At 33.8% G+C, this 25,689-nt stretch overlaps 4 protein-coding genes, 1 long non-coding RNA gene, 1 other non-coding gene and 2 pseudogenes across 25 annotated transcripts; 6 read left to right on the top strand and 2 right to left on the bottom strand.

Moving 5' to 3' along the window:
• Positions 1 to 8: 8 nt before the first annotated feature.
• On the top strand, positions 9 to 2,996 carry LOC104785524 (pentatricopeptide repeat-containing protein At2g39230, mitochondrial pseudogene; annotated as a pseudogene).
• Positions 2,997 to 7,157: 4,161 nt separating this feature from the next.
• Positions 7,158 to 9,297, top strand: LOC104785523 (phosphatidylinositol N-acetylglucosaminyltransferase subunit P). 7 transcript variants are annotated; one of them, XM_010510753.3, is made up of 5 exons: positions 7,162 to 7,284; positions 7,390 to 7,460; positions 7,563 to 7,660; positions 8,375 to 8,784; positions 8,935 to 9,297. In XM_010510753.3, the coding sequence occupies exons 4-5, from the start codon at positions 8,400 to 8,402 to the stop codon at positions 9,057 to 9,059; spliced, it is 510 nt and encodes a 169-aa protein (XP_010509055.1). In that variant the 5' UTR covers positions 7,162 to 7,284; positions 7,390 to 7,460; positions 7,563 to 7,660; positions 8,375 to 8,399; the 3' UTR covers positions 9,060 to 9,297. The 7 variants fall into 7 exon arrangements, with proteins under 7 accessions (XP_087369242.1, XP_087369243.1, XP_010509055.1 ...); XM_010510755.3 differs by having other exon boundaries at positions 7,166 to 7,284; positions 7,563 to 7,656; XM_087513116.1 differs by lacking the exon at positions 7,563 to 7,660 and having other exon boundaries at positions 7,158 to 7,202.
• A 130-nt stretch (positions 9,298 to 9,427) lies between these two features.
• LOC104785522 (putative F-box/FBD/LRR-repeat protein At1g22000) lies at positions 9,428 to 11,053 on the bottom strand. Of its 2 annotated transcripts, none has more exons than XM_010510751.2 (3): positions 10,160 to 11,053; positions 9,929 to 10,069; positions 9,428 to 9,851 (listed from the first exon to the last, which is right to left on the bottom strand). In XM_010510751.2, exons 1-3 carry the CDS (start codon positions 11,051 to 11,053, stop codon positions 9,849 to 9,851), a joined length of 1,038 nt encoding a protein of 345 aa, XP_010509053.1. In that variant the 3' UTR covers positions 9,428 to 9,848. The 2 variants fall into 2 exon arrangements, with proteins under 2 accessions (XP_010509053.1, XP_010509052.1); XM_010510750.2 differs by having other exon boundaries at positions 9,428 to 9,828.
• LOC147943270 (uncharacterized) lies at positions 10,247 to 11,442 on the top strand. The gene is made up of 2 exons (XR_015598318.1): positions 10,247 to 10,677; positions 10,786 to 11,442. It is a non-coding gene; the product is annotated as an uncharacterized LOC147943270 (long non-coding RNA).
• A 436-nt stretch (positions 11,443 to 11,878) lies between these two features.
• On the top strand, positions 11,879 to 12,854 carry LOC104788899 (metal tolerance protein 11-like; annotated as a pseudogene). The gene is made up of 3 exons (XR_015598317.1): positions 11,879 to 11,999; positions 12,082 to 12,315; positions 12,396 to 12,854. The product of XR_015598317.1 is annotated as a metal tolerance protein 11-like (transcript).
• Positions 12,855 to 13,078: 224 nt separating this feature from the next.
• Positions 13,079 to 13,245, top strand: LOC147943269 (U12 minor spliceosomal RNA). Its single transcript, XR_015558654.1, has one exon. It is a non-coding gene; the product is annotated as a U12 minor spliceosomal RNA (small nuclear RNA).
• Positions 13,246 to 16,387: 3,142 nt separating this feature from the next.
• Positions 16,388 to 19,976, top strand: LOC104785521 (uncharacterized). Of its 9 annotated transcripts, none has more exons than XM_087513113.1 (13): positions 16,624 to 16,769; positions 16,889 to 16,985; positions 17,142 to 17,185; positions 17,307 to 17,458; positions 17,581 to 17,777; positions 17,879 to 17,987; positions 18,074 to 18,395; positions 18,509 to 18,578; positions 18,713 to 18,780; positions 18,869 to 18,984; positions 19,087 to 19,193; positions 19,295 to 19,440; positions 19,538 to 19,976. In XM_087513113.1, the coding sequence occupies exons 4-13, from the start codon at positions 17,360 to 17,362 to the stop codon at positions 19,783 to 19,785; spliced, it is 1,482 nt and encodes a 493-aa protein (XP_087369239.1). In that variant the 5' UTR covers positions 16,624 to 16,769; positions 16,889 to 16,985; positions 17,142 to 17,185; positions 17,307 to 17,359; the 3' UTR covers positions 19,786 to 19,976. The 9 variants fall into 9 exon arrangements, 5 of the variants coding, with proteins under 5 accessions (XP_010509051.1, XP_010509048.1, XP_087369239.1 ...); XR_015598313.1 differs by having other exon boundaries at positions 16,661 to 16,772; positions 18,513 to 18,578; XM_087513112.1 differs by having other exon boundaries at positions 16,684 to 16,772.
• A 1,744-nt stretch (positions 19,977 to 21,720) lies between these two features.
• On the bottom strand, positions 21,721 to 24,115 carry LOC104785520 (AP2-like ethylene-responsive transcription factor SNZ). 4 transcript variants are annotated; one of them, XR_015598321.1, is made up of 7 exons: positions 23,479 to 24,115; positions 23,313 to 23,385; positions 23,189 to 23,219; positions 22,947 to 23,073; positions 22,671 to 22,798; positions 22,406 to 22,485; positions 21,721 to 22,084 (listed from the first exon to the last, which is right to left on the bottom strand). XR_015598321.1 is itself a non-coding variant. In XM_010510740.3 (7 exons), exons 1-7 carry the CDS (start codon positions 23,850 to 23,852, stop codon positions 21,840 to 21,842), a joined length of 1,011 nt encoding a protein of 336 aa, XP_010509042.1. In that variant the 5' UTR covers positions 23,853 to 24,115; the 3' UTR covers positions 21,721 to 21,839. The 4 variants fall into 4 exon arrangements, 2 of the variants coding, with proteins under 2 accessions (XP_010509042.1, XP_010509043.1); XR_015598322.1 differs by having other exon boundaries at positions 22,947 to 23,034; XM_010510740.3 differs by having other exon boundaries at positions 23,360 to 23,385.
• Between the last annotated feature and the right edge of the window lie 1,574 nt (positions 24,116 to 25,689).

Below are 25,689 nucleotides of genomic sequence, written 5' to 3'. Positions count from 1 at the left end.
AGCGAGCTAAAGAATAAAAATGACAACTTTCATGGCTTCAAGACGATTCCGTCCACCTCTTCTACTCCATCGTTTGATAAACCCTAAACCCATTTCTTCTTCAAAGTCTCGATTTCCCAATCCACCGGATAATCAAAGTCGAAACTTTTCCGATTCCACTAGTGAAGTCACCTCAGAACTACAATATCCTCATACAACCTCTGCAACGGTCCACTCACCTTCGATTCCAATCCTAAATACTAAGATTCAATGCGACGATGATGTGGACGACGCTCGTGTAATCGAAGTGCTTCTAGGTCGTAGGAACGACCCTGTCTCTGCTCTTCAGTATTGCAATTGGGTCAAGCCTTTACCTCATCTTTACGAGGAAGGTGGAGATTTTTTCTGGGTACTCCTTCATATTTTGTTTACTTCTCCTCACACGCACGATCGCGCTAGCAATTTGCTCGTTATGTTCGTTTCTAGCAGCAAACCAACGGTGACTCCAAGCGTAATGGTTAACAATTTGGTTGATTCGTCTAAAAGGTTTGGTTTTGAAGAACTAAGTTCACGAGCTTTCAATTACTTGTTGAACGCTTATGTTAGAACTAGGCGAATGGACTATGTTGTGGATTGCTTTGATTTGATGGTGGAACGAAATGTGGTTCCTTTTGTGCCTTATGTGAACAACGTTTTAAGCTCTTTAGTTCGGAGTAATTTGATTGATGAGGCTAAGGAGGTTTATAATAAGATGGTTTTGATTGGTGTTGGTGGTGATAATGTTACCACTCAGCTTTTGATGCGAGCTAGTTTGAGAGAGCGAAAGCCTAAAGAGGCTGTGAGGATTTTTAGGAGAGTGATGAGTAGAGGAGCAGAACCAGATGGTTTGTTGTATAGTTTTGCTGTTCAAGCTGCTTGTAAGATGTCTGATTTGGTTTTGGCGATGGATTTGTTGAGAGAAATGAGGGAGAAGTTAGGTGTCCCTGCCTCTCAGGAAACGTATACTAGTGTGATTGTGGCTTGTGTGAAGGAAGGTAAGATGGAGGAGGCGGTGAGGGTTGAGGATGAGATGGTTGGTTTTGGGATACCGATGAGTGTTATTGCTGCAACGAGTTTGATTACTAGATATTGCAAGGGGAATGAGTTAGGTAAGGCTTTGGAATTTTTTAATAGAGTGGAGGAGGGAGGGCTAGCTCCAGACAAAGTTATGTTTTCGGTTATGATTGAATGGTTTTGTAAGACTATGGATATGGAAAATTCTGTTGAGATTTACAAACGGATGAAATCTGTAGGGATTTCTCCTTCATCTGTTTTTGTCCACACAATGATCCAAGGGTTTTTGAAAGCCGAGTAACCAGAAGCAGCGCTAGAGATTTTCAGTGACAGTTTTGAAACCTGGATTGCGCACGGTTTCATGTGTAACAAGATTTTTCTATTGTTATGCAAGCAAGGTAAGGTTGATGCTGCGACGAGCTTCTTGAGGATGATGGAAGATAAAGGGATTGATCCGAATGTTGTTTTTTACGATAACTTGATGCTTGCTCATTGCAGAATGACAAACATGGATTTGGCTTCTTCAATATTTTCAGAGATGCTGGAAAAGGGTTTAAAGCCGAATAACTTCACTTACTCCATCTTGATTGATGGATTTTTCAAGAATCAAGATGAACAGAATGCTTGGGATGTCATCAGTCAGATGAATGCTTCCAATTTCGAAGCTAACGAAGTCGTATATAATACGTTGATCAATGGTTTGTGCAAAGTTGGTCAGACATCTAAAGCAAAAGAGATGTTGCAAAGTTTTATCAAAGAAGAGCGATGTTCAAGGAGTTGCACGAGTTACAATAGCATCATAGATGGATTTGTCAAAGAAGGTGAAACCGATTCTGCTGTTGAAACGTACAGAGAGATGAGTGGAAACGGTATATCCCCAAATGTTGTAACCTTCACCAGCTTGATCAATGGATTCTGCAAAAGTAATAGAATGGATCTGGCTCTTGAAATGATACACGAAATGAAAAGCAAGGATTTGAAACTTGATATTACAGCCTACGGTGCACTAATAGACGGGTTCTGTAAAAAGCATGACATGAAAACGGCTTATACTCTCTTCTCTGAACTCATGAGACTAGGATTGATACCAAATGTGTCTGTCTACAATAGTTTGATTTCAGGATTCCGTAATCTGGGAAAGATGGATGCAGCGATTGACCTGTACAAGAAAATGGTGAATGATGGGATCAGTTGTGATCTGTTTACATATACAACGCTGATTGATGGGTTGTTAAAAGGCGAAAATCTAATCGCGGCATCTGATTTGTACTCAGAGTTAGTTGCTTTGGGGATTGTCCCTGATGAAATCTTGCAAATGGTACTTGTCAATGGTCTTAGTAAGAAGGGACAGTTTGTGAGAGCAAGCAAGATGTTAGAGGAGATGAAGAATGAAGATGTGACTCCAAATGTGTTAATTTACAGCACTGTTATTGCAGGACATCATAGAGAAGGCAATCTCAATGAGGCTTTTAGACTTCATGAAGAGATGCTTGAGAAAGGTTTAGTACATGATGATACTGTATTGAATTTACTCGTGAGTGGAAAAGTTGAGAAACCTCTTGCTGCAGAAGATTAATAATATATTGGCTTCTCCCTGAGACGAGAGATCTAGCTACTAAAAATACTTTTGATCGTTGGAAGACATACAAGATCTTCATAACTCTTTTGGGTAAACTGCTGTAAGGGAGCAGGATTTTGTCGTGCTATTAAGTGAAGCGAATGCAGGAATATGCTTACAGGTGGCTTCAAGTTGATCAAGGTCTTCCAGTGTTAACAGTGTAGCAAGTCAAAGCAAAAGCGTTATTTAAATTGCTGTCGTGCATTTGATCAAGTTCTCCATTTAAATCTTCCTCAAGCAGTTAACCGACTGTAATTCACAAACATGTTTCTTTACAGTGTCTTGTGTAAATATATATAAAATCAGTTATGAAGATTTTGATACTATTTCACTATCCTTTGATCAACTACATACTTCAGGTGCATCATACACTGGGTTACTAACTGTTGATGTAAGCCTAGGGTGCAGCAGAGAGGACTACATGACAAACAAAATTTAACAAATCACAGAAAAGTCTATTATCTGTGAATAACAAAAGTCACCAATTTTCAGAAGTGGATGGGGACTATCATCCAGGAAGATGTTCAGAAGGTTGAGATTGCTACGGTTTACATTCTGCGACAAAAATGGAAACAAGGTAACCACATGATTGACAAACAAAACATGTAATGGATTAGTATTTCTCAGCCTTACCATATCGTGGCAATTGCTAACACATGACACAAGCTGCAGGAAGAAAAATCTCGCCTGAAGAAAAAAGGATTAAAAAGAATCTCAAATGCAGACCATAATTTGAAAGACAATTTGCGCTTACCAGACTCTCAGAATGTCAGCGTAAAAAGTTGAAGTTGGCAACGAGCAAGATATTATGTGGCAATGACAAGATGGGTAGGGGTTAACATCACCTGTGAAATCCATAAAACCCACGAGATAATTATATAATCAACTAGAAAGAATAAATTTCATCCAAGCAAGAACACCAACCTCCTTCAACCGGTTGATATTCATATGGCCGAGTAATTGGTGATTTATGATCTCTTTTGCCAAGTTGTCACCAATCTACATAAATAAATAAAAAGCATCAATTAACAATTTGCTAAACATCTCTGAAGTAAACTAATGCAACCAGCTAAAGTAAAATTCACACTTATCCGTTTTGTTTCTAATTTTGCTAATTGCAGACAACAAAGGAACTTGAAATATATCGAAACAATCATTACCTTGCGTCAGTTTTTCACAGCAGTGTCTTTCTATCTTTTTAACATGCTAACCACAAAAGGAGCAGACAAAGTAGCTAGCTTAGATAATCCACTGCACTCCTCCTGTTTAGTAAGGGAAAAAATAAAACCATGTAGGTAAGTCTGGTGACAACAGAGCTTGATATCATGCAGAGAAAATTTTACCATGAAAGGATAAGATGAAGCTCACCTAGTGTCTTGAGTTTTGTTGCTAGAATATATGTCCAATAGCTTCCTGAAAAATTTCACACCACAATTTTCAGGATCAAGTGAGCACGCATAGTATATCAGGAACTGCAGACGAAAGCGAAATGAATCTAAGCCAACAAATGAAGTAAAATAGTTAGGAGCATGAAGAATTATACAGTATGTATTAATTGTGATAGATACGGTGCATACCTGTAAAACTTTTGATTTGTGCGTGTTCAGATACTTTCCACTAGTATAGTAGTGGCCTAGAGATGGAAAAGAACAAAACCACAAACTGTTAAGCTCCTTAAAGCAGATCATATATATTGTGCTAGTTGCCTAGCAGTGTACCAGTGAAATGATTAGGTCCAGCAATGCATATATTACATTAGGTTTGTAATCTCAAATCTTCATTCCAAAAATCTGTAGACAATAAAAGTGATGAAAGTCAGAGGAAGGTATGTGTGAATTCAACAGTACGTAAGCTCGTGCAATATAAAAAAACACTTACATGAGGGAGAAGCTTTTCATGGTGAACTTAAGAAAGCAGCAGAGCATGATAGAATTTTGAAGAGTGTTTGCAAAAAGAATGAGAATGAAGATGTCTCAGCCACAACATGGTCATCAGATTACCTTCAAGAAGCATTTCAAACTTAAAAGCACATAAACAGTTACATACTTATTAAAGAAACAATGTTAAGACCATATGTAAACAAGACATTCCAAAATCAAACAAGTAGAAGTGAGAGATTGGGAATTACTTACAGCGCATAAGTGTTGTCCACAGTTCTAGGATAACTTCCCACAAGCTGGCATTGACTAGCTCAACATCTGAAAAAGGATGATTGGATGAGGATAAATCAATAACAGAAGAAGGAAATGAAAGGAAAGATATGTTGATGAAGCAAAATTTAGTGACATACCTCATCTAGACGCCCAACATTGTGAACAGGATTCATGATGCGCAAAACATAGGACCATTAAAGTGTCCAACAACTCAGAGACTACATTTTAGCTGAATCATTTTTGTTTAGATAACCGCAATGGAAACTGCAAAAGACAAATAAGATTTATGAATGATGGCGGGCAGTTAGGGAAATTAATTTGTGATTGTTTATATACTAGGATTTCATCCGCAGTACACGGCGGGACTAAATTATAAATTATTGTATTTTAAATAATAATTTTTAATTTATTTAATTTTCAATTAATTAAATTTTGTCTAATTAATTTAGAATTTTTGTCGTTCTTCTTACTTTTATAAAGTTTATAACCTAATTACATTAAATTTATTATTAGATATAATACAAAATTCTATATTTGTTTTGTTCTCTAGAATTAAACAATTAAATAGAAGCATATGCTTATATAGTAATGTTAGTATATATTTTTATATGTCTTTAATTTTTTTTTGAATATTAAGAATGTGTTATATTTTGTAGTACATATACTAAATAATTTATAAGTTAATTTTTAAAACTATGATTACAAATCTATAGTATATATGAGATAAACAAATAGTTTTAGTTTTGGAAATTTATTTAGGATGAGAAATCTTGTTTTCAAAAACAGAAACTTAATATTAATTAATTAAATGAAAACAAATTAATAATTAATGTCAATGACATGCTTGTAAATATGTATGAACTTCAGGATTTATTTCATAAATGTCTCCAAAAATGTATATATAGTTGAAAGCAAATTAGTTATTTTTTTGGTTCTTTGAAATGTTGAATAAATATTAAGAAAAAAATAAGCAAAACATATGTAAAATAAGCAAAACATATGAAAAAATAAGCAAAATATATGAACAAACCATAAGTAAAATATTTGTAAGTGTTTTTATAACACATAAAATAGACTTTTGTTGTCACATTAGCATTTTGTTACTTCATTAAAAATATATTTTCGTATAAAACTTTAATACAAGTTCTCAACTCTTAAGTGATTTTTCATTTTATTTTCAAACATCTAATATGTTATATAATACTCTATTAATACAAATAAAAGATTAAAAAATATGAAATAAGAAGAATTAATGACAAACTAAATATCATTGATTTTTAATATACGTGAAGACGAAGAAGGTGTTGATGAAAAACTCGGTAACCACAATTGAGAATGTTGCTGCTACGCATTCTATTGAAGACTAATCCTACGCATCGCTTGGAATTGCAATTGGTGTATGTTCGGTCCTCTTCTTCTGTCTCATTCTTTGGACAGTCAGAAGATCGTCTCCTGATGTAGATATTGAAGCTGGTGGTGCTTCTGCTGAGTTTGCTTCTGAAGACGACGACAATGCATCTACGGAGGCTATCTTCGGATCTTCACGGGAGCATTCTGAAGACGAAGAACTCCAAGTTCTTGAACTCCCACTTCCTATTGTCCCAATACTTCCCCAAGACTTCCCATTCCCATATAATAGGGAATGTGGGATTTGTTTTGGGGAATTCGACCCCGAGGATGATCCTCTAGCCAACATCGCTTGCCTGCATGCCTTTCACCTCGCGTGTCTGAGTTGGCTAGCGGATGCCCTTATTTAGACGTGTATTGTAGTTATAAATTAACTTTCTTAGGACCTTTATTGCATAGTCTTACAAGCTTTGGTTTTTCCATTGGAGTTACTAATTAGTTAAATTAATATATTTTATTTTGGCATATGAAATAATGAGTTAAACTAACACTTAATTAACTTAAAAATACTACTATTGAGTTAAATTTAGGAAGTGTTATTGGATTCTAACTTATATAAAATTTTGATGACTTCAATAAAATCATAAAAAGTAAATAAGTGAAAGATTTTGAAGAATTGCTAGAGAGTTTTCAATAATCTTGGAAAAATAATTTTCTACAATCTTGTAGCTAGAATCCAATAACACCAAATTTATTTAGATTTGAAATGAACTTTTAGAAATTACAAAACTAATAACACCAAATAGTTTAACAAATTCTATATAACATTTAAAATCATTAAAACTCTATAAATCACAAACTGATAATATCCCCTAAACAGTTCATTGGGCAAAGGATAAATTTGGAATAATGAAGGAAACTGTTAGAATTATAAAATACACTGACAAAAAAAAAAAAAAAAAAAAAAAATACGTAAGTCTACATAAAAAATAACGGAGTCTCTTTAGCATGAAATAATCTCGTCTTGATCCATCCTGAGCATCATATCAACCGTAAAAAAAAAAAAATTATATATTTCTGATGAATTTTTTTTGCTGGGAAAATAGTTTCGGTTAAACTAATCAATCACTTGGGGTTGTTCTTTTGGTTTTCTTCTTTCATGTTATAAAAATTGATACTTTTATGGTTTAAACTTAGCTTTATTCCTTGGCGAATTGATTCTTTCTCTTCTAATATTAGTTGTAAGAAGATTTGCTCAGCTTGAGAGAGAGAGAGAGAGAGAGATCGAGTACGGAGCTTGTTCTGATCGTGTGAGTTGTTCTCTGTCTCTCTTTGTCGTCCCTTTTTGATTGTTACGGAATTTGTTAAATTGAGAGTTTCAACTGATTGGGTATTTTGCTGTTTCTTTGTAGTGTAAGTAACCATCTTTTTAGAACATTGGGCTTTTGTTGACATGGTTTAAAGCAATTCCTCTGTTTGCCTTAGAATTCTGATCCGAAGCAAAAGGCAGGTAAACGATTTTCTTATTTGTGGAATGAGATTGATGTGCTTGTTTGATTTCGCGAAAATTTTCTCCATGTGGCTGTTGAATTGTGTGATACGAAGCTATACTTAAAAACGCAAATGATGCTTTTGATTTGGTTTCCTTGTTTGATTTTGATTTGCAATGTTCGTTGTAGCGTTTGATATGTTTGATGTGATGATTTAGAAGCTAAGCCTAACTTTTGATATGTTTGTTAGTGACTTGAGAAAGTAACACTAGTCTCTTGGATTAGTTTGTTAGTGACTTTGTTTTGAATCTGCGTTTGATCGGTTTTAGTATATTGTTTTGGACCTTTGGTGGTTTTATTTAGCATTCTTTTTATTCAGATCAACACTTTAATAGATTATATTATGCAACCGTCAGTGGTTGATGTGTTTATAGAATGAGAACCGTTCTGGGATCGCTCTCTGTAATGTTCATATTGTTAGCACCTGTTTGATTTATCTTTAGGATTCGTTCCTGACCATTGTTCCTAGAATTTGGATGCAGCATCCATTTTGAACCCAAATCTTTGCAATATATATACCTGATTTTACTTCTTCTTTGTGTAGTAGCCCCTTCAGTTTGGTCTTTCTTGATCTTTACATATTCTTTTTTTAGACGCTCCAAATCAATTTCTGGTTATAGCAGAAAGATAAAAGAAAAAACTAACCAACTCATTTACCTTGTTTCAATTCTCAGTGATTTTGCAGTGGTTTCTCTCAGTATGGAAGAAGCCCATTCAGTGAATAGTCCGAGACGAGTATTAAGCTTCTCCAAGAGAAAGAAGCAAAAGCCCGGTTTCAGGGATTCAGACAGCAGAAGGTCATTTCCCTTCAAAGCATCACAAGTTCATCATGGACCCAAACCCTCAGAGGTGTATGGTTTTGTAGGTTCCATTTCGACTGTTGTTGCCACTGTCATCTTCTTGATATGGGCTTATGTACCAGATAAACTCTTGGAGTCTATAGGTATCCATTACTACCCAAGCAGGTACTGGGTACTCGCTATGCCAACGTATTTGATGGTCACTCTGATGCTTACTTTGGCCTTCTACATTGGTCTCAACTTCATCGCTACTCCACCTCCAACCTCTCTCAATACCTTGTTTGGTGAGCTCCCCTCTTTTAGATTACTTTCATCTAATGTTGTCCTCTCTGTTCCAATAGCTAGCTAGAATGTTTCAAATGTTGTATGTGCAGGGGAGTGGTTTTTTTTTGGAGTTTTCTTGCTTTGATGATATTGTGTGTTTGGTATGGCAGATGAGTACAGTAGAGAACCTGGGGAACTCGATCCTAGGATGGAAGAAGGTGAAGACAGGCCTATAGATCCAATTTCTGACATTGATATTTCAAGAATCAATGATCTCATGTTCAATTCAAAGTGATGTCAAGTGATGGCTATGTAATCAGCAGCTGAGTAAAGCTGAGGCCTCAAGTTCTTGCGCCCGTGTTACATAAAAGTTGGAGAATAAACAATCCAAACAAAACAGAAGTTTCTTTGTCGAGTATTCTCCACGTAAAACTCTAGATCACAAAAGCTAAAGAAAAACGCAGATTACAAAGCTATTGTATTAATAATCCCAATAGCTAATAATACTGACCCCAGATGCAAGTCTTGAAGAACTGTAGTACACTAACCGACAATCATTAATTTCGTATATTACTAATCTCTTAACAATGGCTTAAACCTTTACTAAACCACAGCTACTCTAAGACAAGAGAGAGACACAGTGATGAACAAAGGGAAACACCATTGAGCACTAGAAGAGTCCATTTAATTTCAAAAGCAAAAAAAAAACAAAAAAAAGTCTTTTGAAATAACTTACTAATGATAATTCTAAAAATATTTTAGTGTATATAATCATAAGTATCCCGCTTATAACTCCAACAGACTTTAGGGGTACAATAAACAAGCCGAGCTGATGGTGAAATCCTAGGCATAGCTTCTAACTCCATTTGACACTCTTTGAGATCGCATGTTTCTAAGAAGGACATCTCCACTGTCTTTAAACATTTTGAGTTAGCGAGAATGTATTTCATTAGTTGTTTCTCATCTTCTTTTCCTTGATACTGTATCCACTGAACAATCTCTAGATGAGACGATAAGCATTGGGGAATAGTACTCGGCTGGTTCCAGGAACATGGGAGAGACTCCTGATACACCATTACAGTATTTACTTTTTTTTTTAATATACATTTATTAAAATTCATCAAAACTAGATGTGCATATATGTGAAGGGATGATGGCACTTACAATGGCCTGGACGGCAAGAGTTTTCAGTTTAGAAAATTTCTGAAGCAAACACAGAAGTGGTTCCAACCAATATAATGAAAATGCTGCATTGAAGACAAAATCTGTGACCCTAGGGAATTCAATGGTTTTCAAACACGCAACCTGCAATAAAACAAACAAACAAACAAAAAGATTGGTTGACCAAGCAAGCAACAAGGAACAGAGGAGGAGATCGAGCCTGAGGGTATATACCATTGATTCGGTAAAAAACAAGTTGAGACGTATGGCAGAAGAAAGACATCTCAGAAACTTTTCAGCATCATTGTTAACAATCAAGGTGGTGGCTGCGGTATCAAGGCAAATAAAATTATTCATCAAACTAAGAGAGTCTCTCCGCCTATCGTCAGAGACTTCTAAGAATTTTAATCCAGGGCAATCTATCACCAACGACCCAGTGAGATAGTCGTCCTCTTCCTCTTCCTCTTCCTCTTCCTCTTCCTCTTCGGTCAGATAAGTAAAACTTTTCAACGAAGGCACTTTCACGGTAAAGTTTTTCAAGTTGTCATCTTTACCAGGTCGTCTAACCACCAGTTGTTTGAGAACAGGGGAACTTGATAAAAGCCTAGCAAGAGATTCTTCGTCTTTGTAGACCACATAGGCAAGTTTCAGATATGAGAGAGATGGTAAGTTAGCCGGGAAAGAAACGTCCACTAGAATCTGGTTTGATAGAGTTAAAGAAACGAGGGAGTCGCATGTGTAAAGGCTCTGAGGTAAGCTTGTGGGCTCTCCTGTCGTCAAGAGGAGATTGAAATCTAACTTTTTCACACCGTGGTTAACAGCCTTGTCAACCCACTTTCTGACATCTACGTCGTCAACAGGAGGACATTGTGGACCCAGTTCGACAACAAGGCTAACTAGTTTCGGTGCCTTATGGTGTTGCAGTGACTTGTCAACAAACCACACAAAGCTCTCGCTCCCTTGGTCGTCGTGTTTGAAGGCGAGTTCAGGGAGCATCTTCCAAACGCAACGCCATCTTTTAGACAAGATACCAGTGGCCACTGCATCTTTCGTCGGGATGAGGAGTAAGATCCGCAACAGCAAATCGTCGGGCAAATCACAAATTCTCTCAATCCTCAACAAACCCATAGTTGTGCTGTGCCCAATTGAAACAAAAACCCTATTAATTCCCTCTCTGGAAACAAACAAAAACCCTAATCTGTTCCGGGATTAAACTAACTAAGAGGTAACTAGAAACAACTTACCGCAAGCTTGAAATTAGAGACGACTAAATGATGATGATGATGATGACAGAGGACGAATGATAAACCCTGAACCCCCCCCCCCCCAACAAGTCACACTCGGAGATTTTTGGATTGAAGAAGAAGAATATGTTTTTTTTTTTTAGGAATAATAAAGTCCCAAAATAAAATAATTTTTAGTAAAATAAACATTTTTGATTATTTACTTTTATTTGAATAACTTCTAAAAATCTAGACAAATCATATCATTACACGTAAGTGTGTGGAGTTTATTTTGATGACTCACGGACATAACCCTCTCTCTCACAGAGAGGCACTTGAGTTTCAATTTTGTTATTATACCAATCACATTACTAGTACTCTCATTCTCATTTTAAAAATGTGACTATCTTGATTTAGTGGTTTTTGAACCTAACTAGACTCTCTTCTTGATCTTCTTTCTGGCTTCATCCTGTGGTTTACCGCCTTCTCTATGCAGACACCGAACCCGTATCAGTATCCCATTGGCAAGAAACGGATGCAACCACTGGTTTGTATCATCATCCTCTTTAAGACTGACTATATATGCTCATTTATTTGTCTTCCATTAGTATATTTCTATTATATGTTATGTTTATTGAATCAGCTTAAGCAAGCTTGCCTAGTTGTTTTGTGCTATTGATTTCTCTATGCAACTGTTAAAAACTACGGCTAAGTCTACAAAGTTTTTCCTATTTCTTCAGTATGTGCATTCTTGCTTCAAATTCTCTCAGGGAATTCTAGTCTTTGCATCAGTGATGGCAACACTTGGGTTGCAGATTATCTTGGAATCTCTTCGCACAATGTTATCCAGCGTATGTCTGATACTTGATCACCTAGCTTTGGTCTATAGCTTTTAGAGTAAATACATTATTCATGAAAATCTCTTTCATACAGCACAAGGAGTTCAGCCTAACAAAAGAGCAAGAGAGTTGGGTGGTTGGGATCATGCTTTCTGTTACATTGGTCAAACTGCTTCTGGTCCTTTACTGCAGATCCTTCACTAACGAGATCGTCAAAGCTTATGCTCAAGATCACTTCTTCGACGTCATCACAAACATCATTGGACTCATTGCAGTAATCCTCGCCAGTTACATTGATGATTGGATCGATCCAGTGGGAGCTATCATTGTAAGTGTCCACATCTATAAAAACAGAATCAAGTCTTTTTATCATCCTTGCTGAAAATTGTCTCTTAATTCACCACGCAGCTTGCAATATACACGATACGAACATGGTCAATGACGGTATTGGAGAACGTGAACTCTCTTGTTGGGAAATCAGCAAGACCAGAGTATCTGCAGTGAGGGCTTACACATTTGGATCTCATTATTTTGTGGAGGTTGACATTGTTCTTCCTTCTGACATGCCTCTGCAAGTGGCTCACGACATTGGAGAATCGCTGCAAGAGAAGCTCGAGCTGCTAGAGGAGATCGAAAGGGCTTTTGTGCATCTTGATTATGAGTACACTCACAAACCTGAGCACGCTAGTAGATCCCACAGTTAGTTAGCTGTTTATCTTTTCAAGATGTCTACGTTTCCAAATCTTTTGACAACTTAAAAATCTCCAGTGTATTGTTTAGTAGACAATTGTGAGATAAAAAGGAATGATTTTTGTAACTAGCTACTTGCGTGTTTCATTTCATTTAGCAACAAGATGCTTTCCCCTACTCACGCACACATATGTTAAATGTACTAGTCTCAAGCAGATGACGTTACTGAAACCATCCATATTCACTACAACTTATAAAAAGTCTTAAATCCAAAGTCATATTGGTTTGACTTTGACGTAATAGAAAAAGTTGTTGTAGATTTTGTCCCACATCGGAAAGGTGAGGCGTGTGAGTGCTGTGAAGACTAGTATAAAGTATTGAGAGTGACCGACTAGTGAAAATTGCCTTAAACTAATGAGTAAGGAAAACAAAGCGAACGGTGAGAGCCGGTCGCAGCGCCTAATTAAATCGTTAAAAAATGGCGCAAGAATTTATGGAAGGGTAAATAGGCTGGTGCGAGTGTTGACGCTGCTTACTTTTGCAGAACTCACTTGTGCGGGCCTCCCCCATCCCTCAATACTCCCTTAGTTCTTAAACCTTTGTTTTAAACTAATTAATCATCTCATTAATATACACTAGGGATTTGTTAGTTTTGTTTTTATTTGTTGTTGATTGTTTTACATAGGGCTGGGCAAAATAACCGATAACCAAATAACCGACCGAAACCGAACCGAAAAAAACTAAACCGAACCGAACCGAAATTCTTCAAATACCCGAATGGTTAGTAAAAATCTATATCCAAACTAACCGAAACCGAACCGAACCGAACCGACAATTAAATGGTTAACCGAAATATCCGAAAACCTAGAAGATATCAAATATTATATACTTAATATTATGCAAAACTATAAAATAAACTTAAAATATAAATTATTTCTAGATTCAAAACAATTAAATATTTTAAATAATCAATATATGTAAATGTTATTATTTTGAATTTACAAAGTTAAATACTATTTTGTAAAATTGAATCAATATTTTTCCCTTTTTTGTATTTTTGTTATTGTATATTTGGTTAATTTTGGTTATATTCGGTTAGTTTTGGTTATATTTGGTTTATTTGGTTAATGTTAATATAATTTATGTTAGTTATGGTTATTTATTTAAATAACCAAACCGAAACCAAACCGAAAGAAACCGAACCGAACTAAACCGAAATTTCATAAATATCCAAATGGTTACTATATTACTATATCCAAAATAACCGAAACCGAATACAACCGAACCGAAACCGAATGGTTAACCGAATGCCCAGGCCTAGTTTTACATCTGAATATTTGTCTTCGTGAACGTATTACTTAAAACTGTCTATCATAATTTTATTGACTTCATAATATTTAATGACTGAAACGTATAATAATGATCTTGCACATCATATTCAAATTGTTATATGGTTCGGTGTGGTTAATTCTCTCAAACCAAAGGCATAATTTATTGTTTTATTGTGATGGCATCGAAAACATACATGCGTATGATAACTCATCGTTTCATATGTTTGCATAGCTTCTTTGGACTTTGGGTCTGGAAAATTATTTGTTTTCTCTTTGATTCATGATGCTTATTTACTGGATCATCATCGGTTATTGTTTTACCGAAAACATGTTTTTGATTATTTGGGTTTATTGGTTATTAAGTTTGGTTTAGTATATCATTGGTTTGACAAAGAGTGTGTCTTTTGTTTGAAGGAGTAATTTATATTTCATAGTGATGTAAACATCAATCGACGTTTTCGCCTCCGTCTCCAAAATCACGCGAGATAAGTATTATCAATTACCAAACCAAACTATGAAACTAATAATAATAACTATCGATTGTTGCCTATTAAAGTAGATCTCGTATCTTATAATACCGAGATATATAAGACTTTTACCTTATTTCTTACTCGGTTGTTTAGATACTGTACCATTGATCTCGTATCTTCTTTTACCCATCTCTTTCTCCGACGTCAATTCCCAATTCTTTGTCTGTATATAAAAATTTATTACGAATATAGAAAATTTAAAATGTTTAAAATATTATACAATATGGTTATATAGTAGATTAGTTATAAAAAACATGTTAAAATTAATAAAATATCATTAAATTTGCGTTAATACGGGTTAAATTCTTATTTTATTATTTTTTAACATTATTAATATTAGAATATCTAACATAGAAAATCAAGTTGATTTAATTAAGATTGTGTAAAATAATTAAATCATTAGGAATAATGTGACTTAATCATAGTGTGTGAATGACTTATTATGTATTTAGATTTTTTATTTTTTTTTTGTTATAATAATTAAAAATCAAAATAAAATCTCAACCTTAAACAAAACAAACTAAATATAACAAACAAATGGTCATAAAGTATATTGCGGGTTAAAAATTTAATATAAACATTTAGCTTTACAAACAGTCAAAAAATTTAGTTATTCCTCTATTTACAAAACATTCAATATTTAACAAACAAATACAACATAAAAAATAAATAATAATAAAAATATTTGCACGCGGTATACCGCATGTTAAAATCTAGTTCTATATAAATATAAATTGTAGGTGTGATTGTTTATATATGGAATCACATTAGTTATTTTTTTGGTTCTTTGAAATGTTGAATAAATATTAAGAAAAAAATAAGCAAAACATATGTAAAATAAGCAAAACATATGAAAAAATAAGCAAAATATATGAACAAACCATAAGTAAAATATTTGTAAGTGTTTTTATAACACATAAAATAGACTTTTGTTGTCACATTAGCATTTTGTTACTTCATTAAAAATATATTTTCGTATAAAACTTTAATACAAGTTCTCAACTCTTAAGTGATTTTTCATTTTATTTTCAAACATCTAATATGTTATATAATACTCTATTAATACAAATAAAAGATTAAAAAATATGAAATAAGAAGAATTAATAACAAACTACATATCACTGATTTTTAATATAAGTGAAGATGAAGAAGGTGTTGATGAAAATCTCGGTAACCACAATTGATAATGTTTCTGCTACGCATTCCGTTGAAGACTAATCCTACGCATCGTTTGGAATTGCAATCGGTGTATGTCCCGTTCTCTTCTTCTGTCTCATTCTTTGGACAGTCAGAAGATCGTCTCCTGATGTAGATATTGAAGCTGGTGGTGCTTCTGCTGAGTTTGCTTCTGAAGACGACGGAGATGACGATAATGCATCTACGGAGGCTCTCTTCGGATCTTCACGGGAGCATTCTGAAGACGAAGAACTCGAAGTTCCTGAACTCCCACTTCCTATTGTCCCAATACTTCCCCAAGACTTCCCATTCCCATACAATAGGGAATGTGGGATTTGTTTTGGGGAATTCGACCCCAAGGGTGATCCTCTAGCCAACATCGCTTGCTTGCATGTCTTTCTCCTCGCATGTCTGAGTTGGCTAGCAGATGTCCTTTATGTAGACGTGTATTTTAGTTATAAATTAACTTTCTTAGGACCTTTATTGCATAGTGTTACAAGCTTTGGTTTTTTCGTTGGAGTTAGTAAGTTAAATCAATATATTTTATTTTGGCATATGAAATAATGAGTTAAACTAACACTTAATTAAACTTTAAAATACTACTATTGAGTTAAATTTAGGAAGTGTTATTGGATTCTAACTTATATAAAATTTTGATGACTTCAATAAAATCATAGAAAGTAAATAAGTGAAAGATTTTGAAGAATTGCTAGAAAGTTTTCTATAATCTTGGAAAAATAATTTTTTACAATCTTGTAGAATCCAATAACACCAAATTTATTTAGATTTTAAATGAACTTTTAGAAATTACAAAACTAATAACACCAAATAGTTTAACAAATTTTACATAATATTTAAAATCATTAAAACTCTATAAATCACAGACCAATAACATCCCCTAAACAGTTCATTGGCCAAAGGATAAATTTGGAATAATAAGTCTACTAAGATTACCCATCTTGGGCCCAACAAGTACTGCCTTTCTTTCATTATGCACTCCAAGTGTTCGTCTTTTTGCCTAAGTCACGAGTACGGAACGGAGCTTTGTACTGATCGTGGTGAGTTTGTTCTATGTCTCTTTTGTCGTCTTTTGTCGTCCCTTTTTGATTGTTACGGAATTTGTTAAATTGAGAGTTTCAACTGATTGGGTATTTTGCTGTTTTTCTCTGTAAAGTAACCATCTTTTTAGAACATTGGGCTTTGGTTGACATGGTTTGAAGCAATTTTCCTCTGTTTGCAATTTCTTCTGCGATCGCTCTCTTGCCTTTTCAGTGATGCTCCTCCTCTGTTTGCAATTTTGCTTCTTCTTCTTCTTCTTCTTCTTCTTCTTCTTCTTCTTCTCCTTGTTGAATTTTGTATCTTTATCTGTTGAATACTACAATTACTTCTTCTGTATAACTTTTGTTTTCTTAATCATCATTTTTCAGATTATAGAAATCCGATTTGTTCATCACAGTCATCGTTGATTCGGGTACTAATTTCGTTTTTTTTTGTTTTTTGGGTACTGTTTTGTGATTGATTCGTATTTAGTTTCTGCTATGGAAGCTTAATTAAGATTTTAACTTGGGTGATGTTTTTTTTATTGGAATTAGTTGAACAATGAACATGAAGCAGAGTTGTTGAAAGGTATGAGATTAATCGTACTATGGAGTTGGAGTTGGAGTTGGAGTTTGAATCAAGGTATGAGATTAATCGTACTGCAGAGTTCATTATCAGCAAAAGCTTCACCAGAATTGCTTTACAGGTACGTAATGAATGAAGTCTAGTTTCTGAATGAACTTTGGTTTTTGTTTCTTTGCTAACATTGTTAAATTTAATGTATATGGGGATGATAAAAGCTTACTTTTTTAACTTTTTTTTTAATAGTTTCCGGATGAGTTGTTGAAGGATTCAACTAAGGTGGGGAGTGCTCTTAAGAGCAAAACTCGTTTGCTTACTGACAGAGAAGTCAGGTTCTTTGTTATGGCGGACACAACGTACGGTAGTTGCTGCATTGATGAAGTTGGAGCTTTGCATTTTGACGCAGACTGTGTTGTTCATTACGGTCAAACATGTCTAAGCCCGTGAGTCAAATTGACCCTGTTCTTGACTTCCCTTCCCTTCCCTTCCCTTCCCTTGTTGAAACAATGTCTTTACTGTGACTGTTTATGGTTTTTTTTTGCAGGACATCGGTTCTTCCAGCATTCTTCGTTTTCGGGAAAGCTTCGATAAACGTCTCAAGCTGCGTTAAGCATCTGATCGATTATTCGTCTAAGAGCGATAAGCCTATTATGGTATGTGAAGCTAGTTTATCTTTATTATTATGAAATAGTGATAAAGTGCTCTGTTTTCTCAATCTTTGAACTTTTTTTGTTTTCAGATTCTTTATGGACTAGAATACGCCCATATGATTCCGCATATCCGAGAAGAATTAGGATTAGTGTCAAAGACTGAATCTCTTCAGTTGAAGTTCTCTGTAGCCAATGTCTTGTGTTCATTTATTAGTCCATCCAAAGACCCTAGAGAATCCATGGAGCATCCGAGACCATATAGTGATAGCTCATCTAGAAACTATAGACTGGGAGGGCTAACTTGGGACTTGCCAGAAGGAAGCAAAATCGAGGACTATCTAGTTTTCTGGATCGGTTCTGACAGTTCAGCTTTCGCCAATGTAGTACTGACCTTCAATGGTTGTGACATAGGTATATAAATATATGGCTTTATCCATGAAAATTTCTTGATCTAGTTCTTGGTTATGTCAAACGTTTGAGTAGCTTATTTTCTTGGTTATGTTTTTTTTGTTTGTTAATCTTAGTCAGATATGATGCTGAAGAAGATTCTTTGGTGACGGAATTTTATCAACAAAGAAGGATACTTAAGCGACGGTATACTCACTTGTTTCAAGCAGACATCATAATACATCACAAAAATATCAAAATCCGTCAATTCTTATAATCTTTTCTTTATCATCTCTGTGGATTTGTATTTCTAGTCCTCACTCAAGAGTTATGTTTTCCAGATATTACTTGGTGGAAAAAGCCAAGGATGCGAATATTGTAGGTATTTTGGTAGGGACTCTTGGTGTTGGTAAGTTCCCATTCTTATGCATTTGTGATGTCAAGGTTGATAAGTTTTTCATTGAATGTCTAATAATATCACATGGCATTGGATGCAGCTGGTTACCTTCATATGATTCACCATATGCAAGCACTCATATCTGCAGCTGGCAAAAACTCTTACATTCTTGCCATGGGACGACCTAATCCGGCCAAACTCGCAAACTTCCCCGAGGTAAGTTAAACAACGGCCTGTCATTATTTTAGCTGTTAATTATTACAAGTGAGATATGTCAAATGAGTTAGTGTCTTTTCTTTTCTGTGTTTTATCTCTTAGTGCGATGTATTCATCTACGTCTCATGTGCCCAAACCGCTCTTTTAGATAGCAAAGAGTTCATGTCCCCTGTCATAACTCCGTTCGAAGCCAATCTTGCTTTTAGCAGGTACGTACATAGGGAAACTACTATATGCAGAAATCTTTATAGTTTTTGTATCCGATCCACGAGTTCCTGAATCGACGTCTTTGGAGTTTTTGTTTCCACAGAGGGAGTGAATGGACTGGTGCATACCTAATGCAATTCCAAGACGTGATCAACTCTGTAAAATTAGAATCAGAAGCACATAGCGAATCAGAGGAGCCACGGTTCTCCTTCTTTCAGGGTGGTTACGTAGAAGATCACAAGACAAACGGTACAATGGAAGCTCTCAGTACAGTAGTTTTCCAATCGACAAAAGCCATATAATTATCATTCCATGAGGTTGACAAACACTGTGCTACTTGTTGCAGATCAAGCTAAGAATGGAGAAGAAGACACAGGAGAGACAATGGCATTGGCGCGACGAACTGCAGAGAAAGCATTGCAATTGAAAGGCAATGATCATAACTTGCTCACTAAACAAACCACTGCAAAATCAGGACCCGAGTATTTCCTCAGCCGTGCTTATCGCGGTTTGGAGATAAATAGTGATAATACTTCGCCGGAGCCTTACATAGTCGGGAGAAGCGGGAAGGCGTCAGGATACAAGCACGAGTAGCTACATATCCTACAAGTTTGCACTAACTCATAGGGACACATACATTGTCTAGTTTTATTCCCTAATATATATAGTAGTCTAAATATTGGAAAAAGTAGTGATAAGAAATGAGTGACTGTGGTGAAGATAGCGGGATTCGTACTACGACATTATACTTAAATTTTTACAAATGGCGACGACGACGTGTACCATTCTCTATCTTCGCAAAAAAAAAAGGAAGAAAGATGGCTAGCTACATGAAGTATAGGTGAATACATGGTCACACATACCAACTATACTATTGTATATTCAACTACACAAAGTATATGTATTATATGGCCACATGCATGAGCTATATGACGTCATGTGTTCAACACCATAGACATACAATCTGGTACACTGATTGATTAATTCCGGTGAAAACCAGTGTTGACTCTGGCGTTGACCAAAAAAAAATTTCTAAAATTAAAAATAAAAAATAAAAAATAATAAGTTATTTTATTAAATCATTTATGGTTTTTATTAATTAAAAAATATTCTATTCAATATCTAAATATTTTTTATATATTTCCTAAATATATCTTAAATGTAAAATAGAGAACCCAAACCTTAAAAAAATTAATTTAACATATTGTAATTGTGTAAAAGAGGGTAAAAATGAAAATGTTCATATGTTAAAAATAGATATTGTGAATTTTTTGTTGTTGTTTATATGTTAATTCAATATCTAAAGATATTTTTAATATATTTTCTAAATATATCCTAAATGTAATATAGAGAACCCAAACTTGAAAAAAAATTTCTAAAAATTAATTTAACATATTGTAATTGTGTAAAAGAGAGTAAAAATAAAAATGTTCATATGTTAAAAGTAAATATTGTTAACTTTTTGTTGTTTATATGTTACTTTGAGTATGTAAATTTTAAAGAAAAGAGTGTCTAAATTTTTTTATAACAATTACCATGCAAAATTTAGAGTAAAGAGTCATATACTCAATATTTTGCATATTATTTTCTAATGAAAGTAGTTGAATTTGATTTTATTGATTTTGTAGTAATTAAATAATCTGATAATGAGATATATATATATATATATATATATATATCTTGAAAATAATTAGAAATTTTTATATCTTGAACATAATTATAAATGATTTTATATCTTGAAGATTATTATAAATGAATTTTTATATCTTGAAAATAATTATAAATGATTTTTATTTAACTATTTACTTTAGCTTGAAAAATAAAAAGTAATTAATTATAAGATGAATATATTAGAGATATATAAAAAAATATTTGGATATTGAATAGAAAATGTCTTTTAATCATGAAAACCCATAAATAATTTGCTATAATAATTTTTTTTTTAATTTAGAATTTTCTTTTTTAAGTGTTGGTCAACGCTGGAGTCAACGCCGGTCTTTGCCGGAATCAATTGACCGGTGTACTGGATTATATGTCTATGATGTTGACCGCATAACGTCATATAGTTCATGCATGTGGTCATGTAATACATATACTTTGTGTAGTTGAATATACAATAGTATACTTGGTATGTGTGACCATGTATTCACCAATACTTCGTGTAGCTAGCCATCTTTTTTCCAAAAAAAAAACAAAAATATACTCCCTCCATTTCAAAATATAAGATGTTTTAGTGAAAACACACATATTAAAAAATAGTTACTTTTAAAAAGTTTAACCAATCATAATCAAGTCTGCATAATATAAAATATAAATTTAATCTAAAAGTTACATAAAAAGTTGGAAACATTCTATATTATGAAACAAAAATACTTCTCTAAACATCCTATATTATGAAACGGAGGGAGTATTGTTCATCACAAATACAATACCCCTTCTTCAATAGTGCACTTACTATTTACAGTATTTATTCTTTTACACTTCGAAGTTATCATCGTTGACACCGAATTAATTAACAACAATATCGAATTTGAGTATAGATTTTTGTTATTTATAAAAAGAAATAAGTCACATAATCATTCCGTAAATTCAATAGACTAAAAAAAAAAAAAAAACGGGAGAATATTAAGTATATAGTAGTGTGACCATCATGGATCAAAACAAGTGGACAAAGATGAAGAATTGATCATGGCAATGAAAGGGAATCCTGATGATGCTACAACTGTCTTTAACGGTTTCGTTTCTGTGATCGGTAGAAATACGGGCAACGCCTTCCTATGCAAACTCGTCATAGATCGATTCAAACCCGTGTAATAATCTGCCGGTTTCAAAGTTATATTTTTGGACGTTGAAGATATTCCGAGACTTAGCTCAAGATCGTTGTGCTCATTTCCTGAAACATTAATGATTTTTCTGTAAATCATGTCGTAGTGTCAATAAATAATCGACAACTAAAGATATGAAGATAAAAACTGATATATAGTATAGTTTATTTTATTTTATTTTATTATCAAGTAAGATCTATATATACCAATATATTAAAATTTGAAAGAGAATGATTCTGAAAGGTAATGCTAGGTTTGGTTTTATCAAATGAAAGGTGTACATCATGTGTTAATGTCAACTTATGGTTAGGGTTTTTGGCTTCACCTAAATGACATAACAATGGTTTATTATGCATATTTATAATCGTTACCCTACGTTTATAAATTACCTTTATTATGGGCACCCAACTTAATATCCCCTTCTATCTTCCTTATCTCATTGCATTTTGCTGCTGCGGCATTCCATTCCCTATATGATTATTCATTCGTTCACTTTCATTAAATCAACTTACACATTATATGTGAATCATATATGCGATAAGAATCAAACTCGTTACTTTAAAATTTTTAATACTATATAGTTGATGAATTTGTACCCTGTAGAAGAATCAGAGCGTCATTATTAATAACGATGAAGTTCTTTAGTAATCGAACCTGTTATGGAAGAGATGGATGTGATCATTTTTCATGTAACTCTTTTTGTATTTAGAACCTCCTCTTGCTAAGCTTGCACTCGCTCGTCTAAGAGTTTGCACAAACTCTTCTTTACTTAAATTCTTCATCTATCATATATCATTCAAAACATCCAGATATAGTTTATTAATCGAAGGTCCAAATGTCTCTTTAATATATAAACACATACTTAAACCTAAAAATCAATTAGCTTAGCTATAATATTTGCAACAAATATAAGTTTATATGAAGACACACCTTCTCAAGGTCCTGTTTGTAATCATCCGCAATGAAGTTGATATCTGCTTGGAATCCCCGGAATTTGATAGCAGCTCGGTCGTACGCTCTGATATGTTTTTTAATAAGCCAACTAATATATATTTCTCTAAAAATGTGATTTTTTCAAAAAAAAAAAATCTCAAAAAACGAAGAAGAAAGAAAATAATATTTGAAAGGACTATTGCTATGCCATATGTAACATCTGTTATCATTTCTTACACCTTGCGGCTGTGTAGGCTGTGTCGAAACCACCTGTTTTAAACAAAACAAAAGACAAAACTGAAAATCTTGCAACATATGGTTTTCTCTTTTGAGACTTCTCTTAAACAGAAAAAGGTGTTTAACCTTAGTATAATATGAAAAGAAATAGAAAGTCTCATTGATATACTTACCTAAATAAACCTGTTTTCCACAGTCCCTACACATACATCGCAAAGTCAAGTGTTATTTAAAAAAAATAAAAAATAAAGATAAATATATTTTACTATAATTTAAGTCCATAAATGAATACCAAATATGAGATTCCCAACGACCGGTTCGACGGTAAAAAGTGACGCCACGATAATGGGAGCTTCTGGATCTAGGGCCACGTCGGCTCTTCTTCTTCACCACCAACATATCTTGTTTATTTCGTTGCATCGACGACAGGTTTAACCACTCACTCCCGGCGCCGGATAATTCACTCTCCTGAGGAGGAGGAGGCATAGGAAGGACTTGGACGTCTTCTTTTCTTTTAAGGATTCCAAATGTAATCAAAGACAAGCTGTTGTTTGAGGGATTATTGGAATCTTCTTCTTCTTCTTCTTGATTGAAGATGGAGGTTGGTACTTTGCAGTCTTCATCTCCGTTATGTGTCGACAAGATTCCGAGGTTGAGGTCCAACATGAATCTTTCTTGGAAGGAGTAAACTGGCGTCGTTTGTAGTGATTATTCCGGTGACTCTAGAGACAGAGAGAGAAGAGAGAGTCTACAAAAGAGGGAAGAAAGAAAGAACCAAAAAGAACTTGGGACGTGTTCAATGCGATTGTCTCTACACTTGCCTTTTATTGCCTACTTTTTCTCAATCATCCCTATTTTTGTTCATTAATTGATTGCTTTATGTACTTGTTTTTTCATATTCAAACATGTGTGAGATATCATTATCGATTTAAAAATATTAGAGATACTACTATATATCACCCAAAATATCTAACTCAAATTATTAATTGGTCGTTCTCAATTTCTCATATGTTTTCAGTTTCTATATATAGTGTATATAGTCATATAGGTCCGAATATTACAAAATGTTACGATGAATATTGAGTATATACTGATGAAGATTAATTTGATGTACGGAAATCTTGATCCGACACCAAAATAAACATGTGTATATATATATATATTATTTAACTATGTTGTCTATATATGATTTATTTTCATATGTTAAATTTATTTTTTGATATTAATATGAAACTAATTGATATAAACTTATGTGATGTCTATTTTCAGCGATATCCGTTGCATATTCTTTCCAGTGCTATCACAGTGCATATATTACTCTTTTCTAATATCATGCATCACGTTTTGAGAAATTATAAAACTTAATTATATCACGACGGACTGGGCAATGAGAACATAAATGCAATATGAGGAAGATTTTTATGGTTGTATACTTGTATTCTTTTGTACACCACAACCAAACCATAGAAAATCTTTTTTTGATAGATTTGTCAATGAATACAATAATAGAGTGTAAATGGGGACCTATAAAGCGTCGGTCCAATAAAGCCAACTACTACTTTTTCTGTGTGGACGAGAGATAGAGAGAGACAAAACCTTAATTGAAGAGAGAGTGTGACTTTAAACTACTTTATGTCATTCGGTCGTGACACGTAGACGATAAATAATTTGCAAAAGATTGATGATAAGTTTTTGTGCATATCTCAGCCCTTCATTTTCTCAAGATTTGCTGAAAGTACAAAAACTTGATTTGTTTTAAGGAATCTTTTTTTTTATCCGTCCTTTGCTCCTAAATCTGGCCTTTCCGTATATTCTAAGACTAAATCTTAATGTTTTCTTCTTCTCATCATCCTCTTTTCTTTAGATTGGTAAACTCTTTTTTTCTTTTTTTTTCTCGAAGAGAAGTATTAATACTATATATGGAAACTCATTGGAAAAACAATTGTAATACCAAATTTGGATTTTGTCACACAATGCAAGAAAGAAACAATTGGGTAGTAGATTGAAAATATCACTAAGATTTCCCAGTTAAACGTTTTAGATGTTCCACGACTTTTGTTGTAAAAAGGTAGTAGGACATCTCAACTCTCAAATTATCGTTGATGTCAACGGTTCAGGAGAGTAAAATTATTAACGATTTTTGTATTTCCATATATAGTATTGTATTGGAAACAGAGCGATACTTTTAGCAGCATGGCACGGTTCTACCGTGATAGTAACATGACTTTAACATAATAAACAACGATCTTAAAAGAGGTTATGTTAATAAATATTTACAGTAAAACCTTTATAAATTAATAATGTTGGGACCATGACATTTTATTAATTTATAGTGATATTAATTTATTTACAAAATAATAATTATTAATTTATAGATATATTTTTTAATTTTAAAATTATTTAAAATTATGATTTGAGATAATTTAAACAAAATAAGATTACATTTTTGAATGTTGTCGATTTTATAGTTTTGGAATTGAATTTTTATTATTTAAAAAATATT

This window comes from Camelina sativa, chromosome 5, assembly GCF_030686135.1.
Source record: "Camelina sativa cultivar CO46 ecotype springtype chromosome 5, ASM3068613v1".
Lineage (NCBI taxonomy): Eukaryota > Viridiplantae > Streptophyta > Magnoliopsida > Brassicales > Brassicaceae > Camelina > Camelina sativa.
Note: the sequence above shows the minus strand (reverse complement) of the source record. Positions and strands in the feature narration are given on the sequence as shown.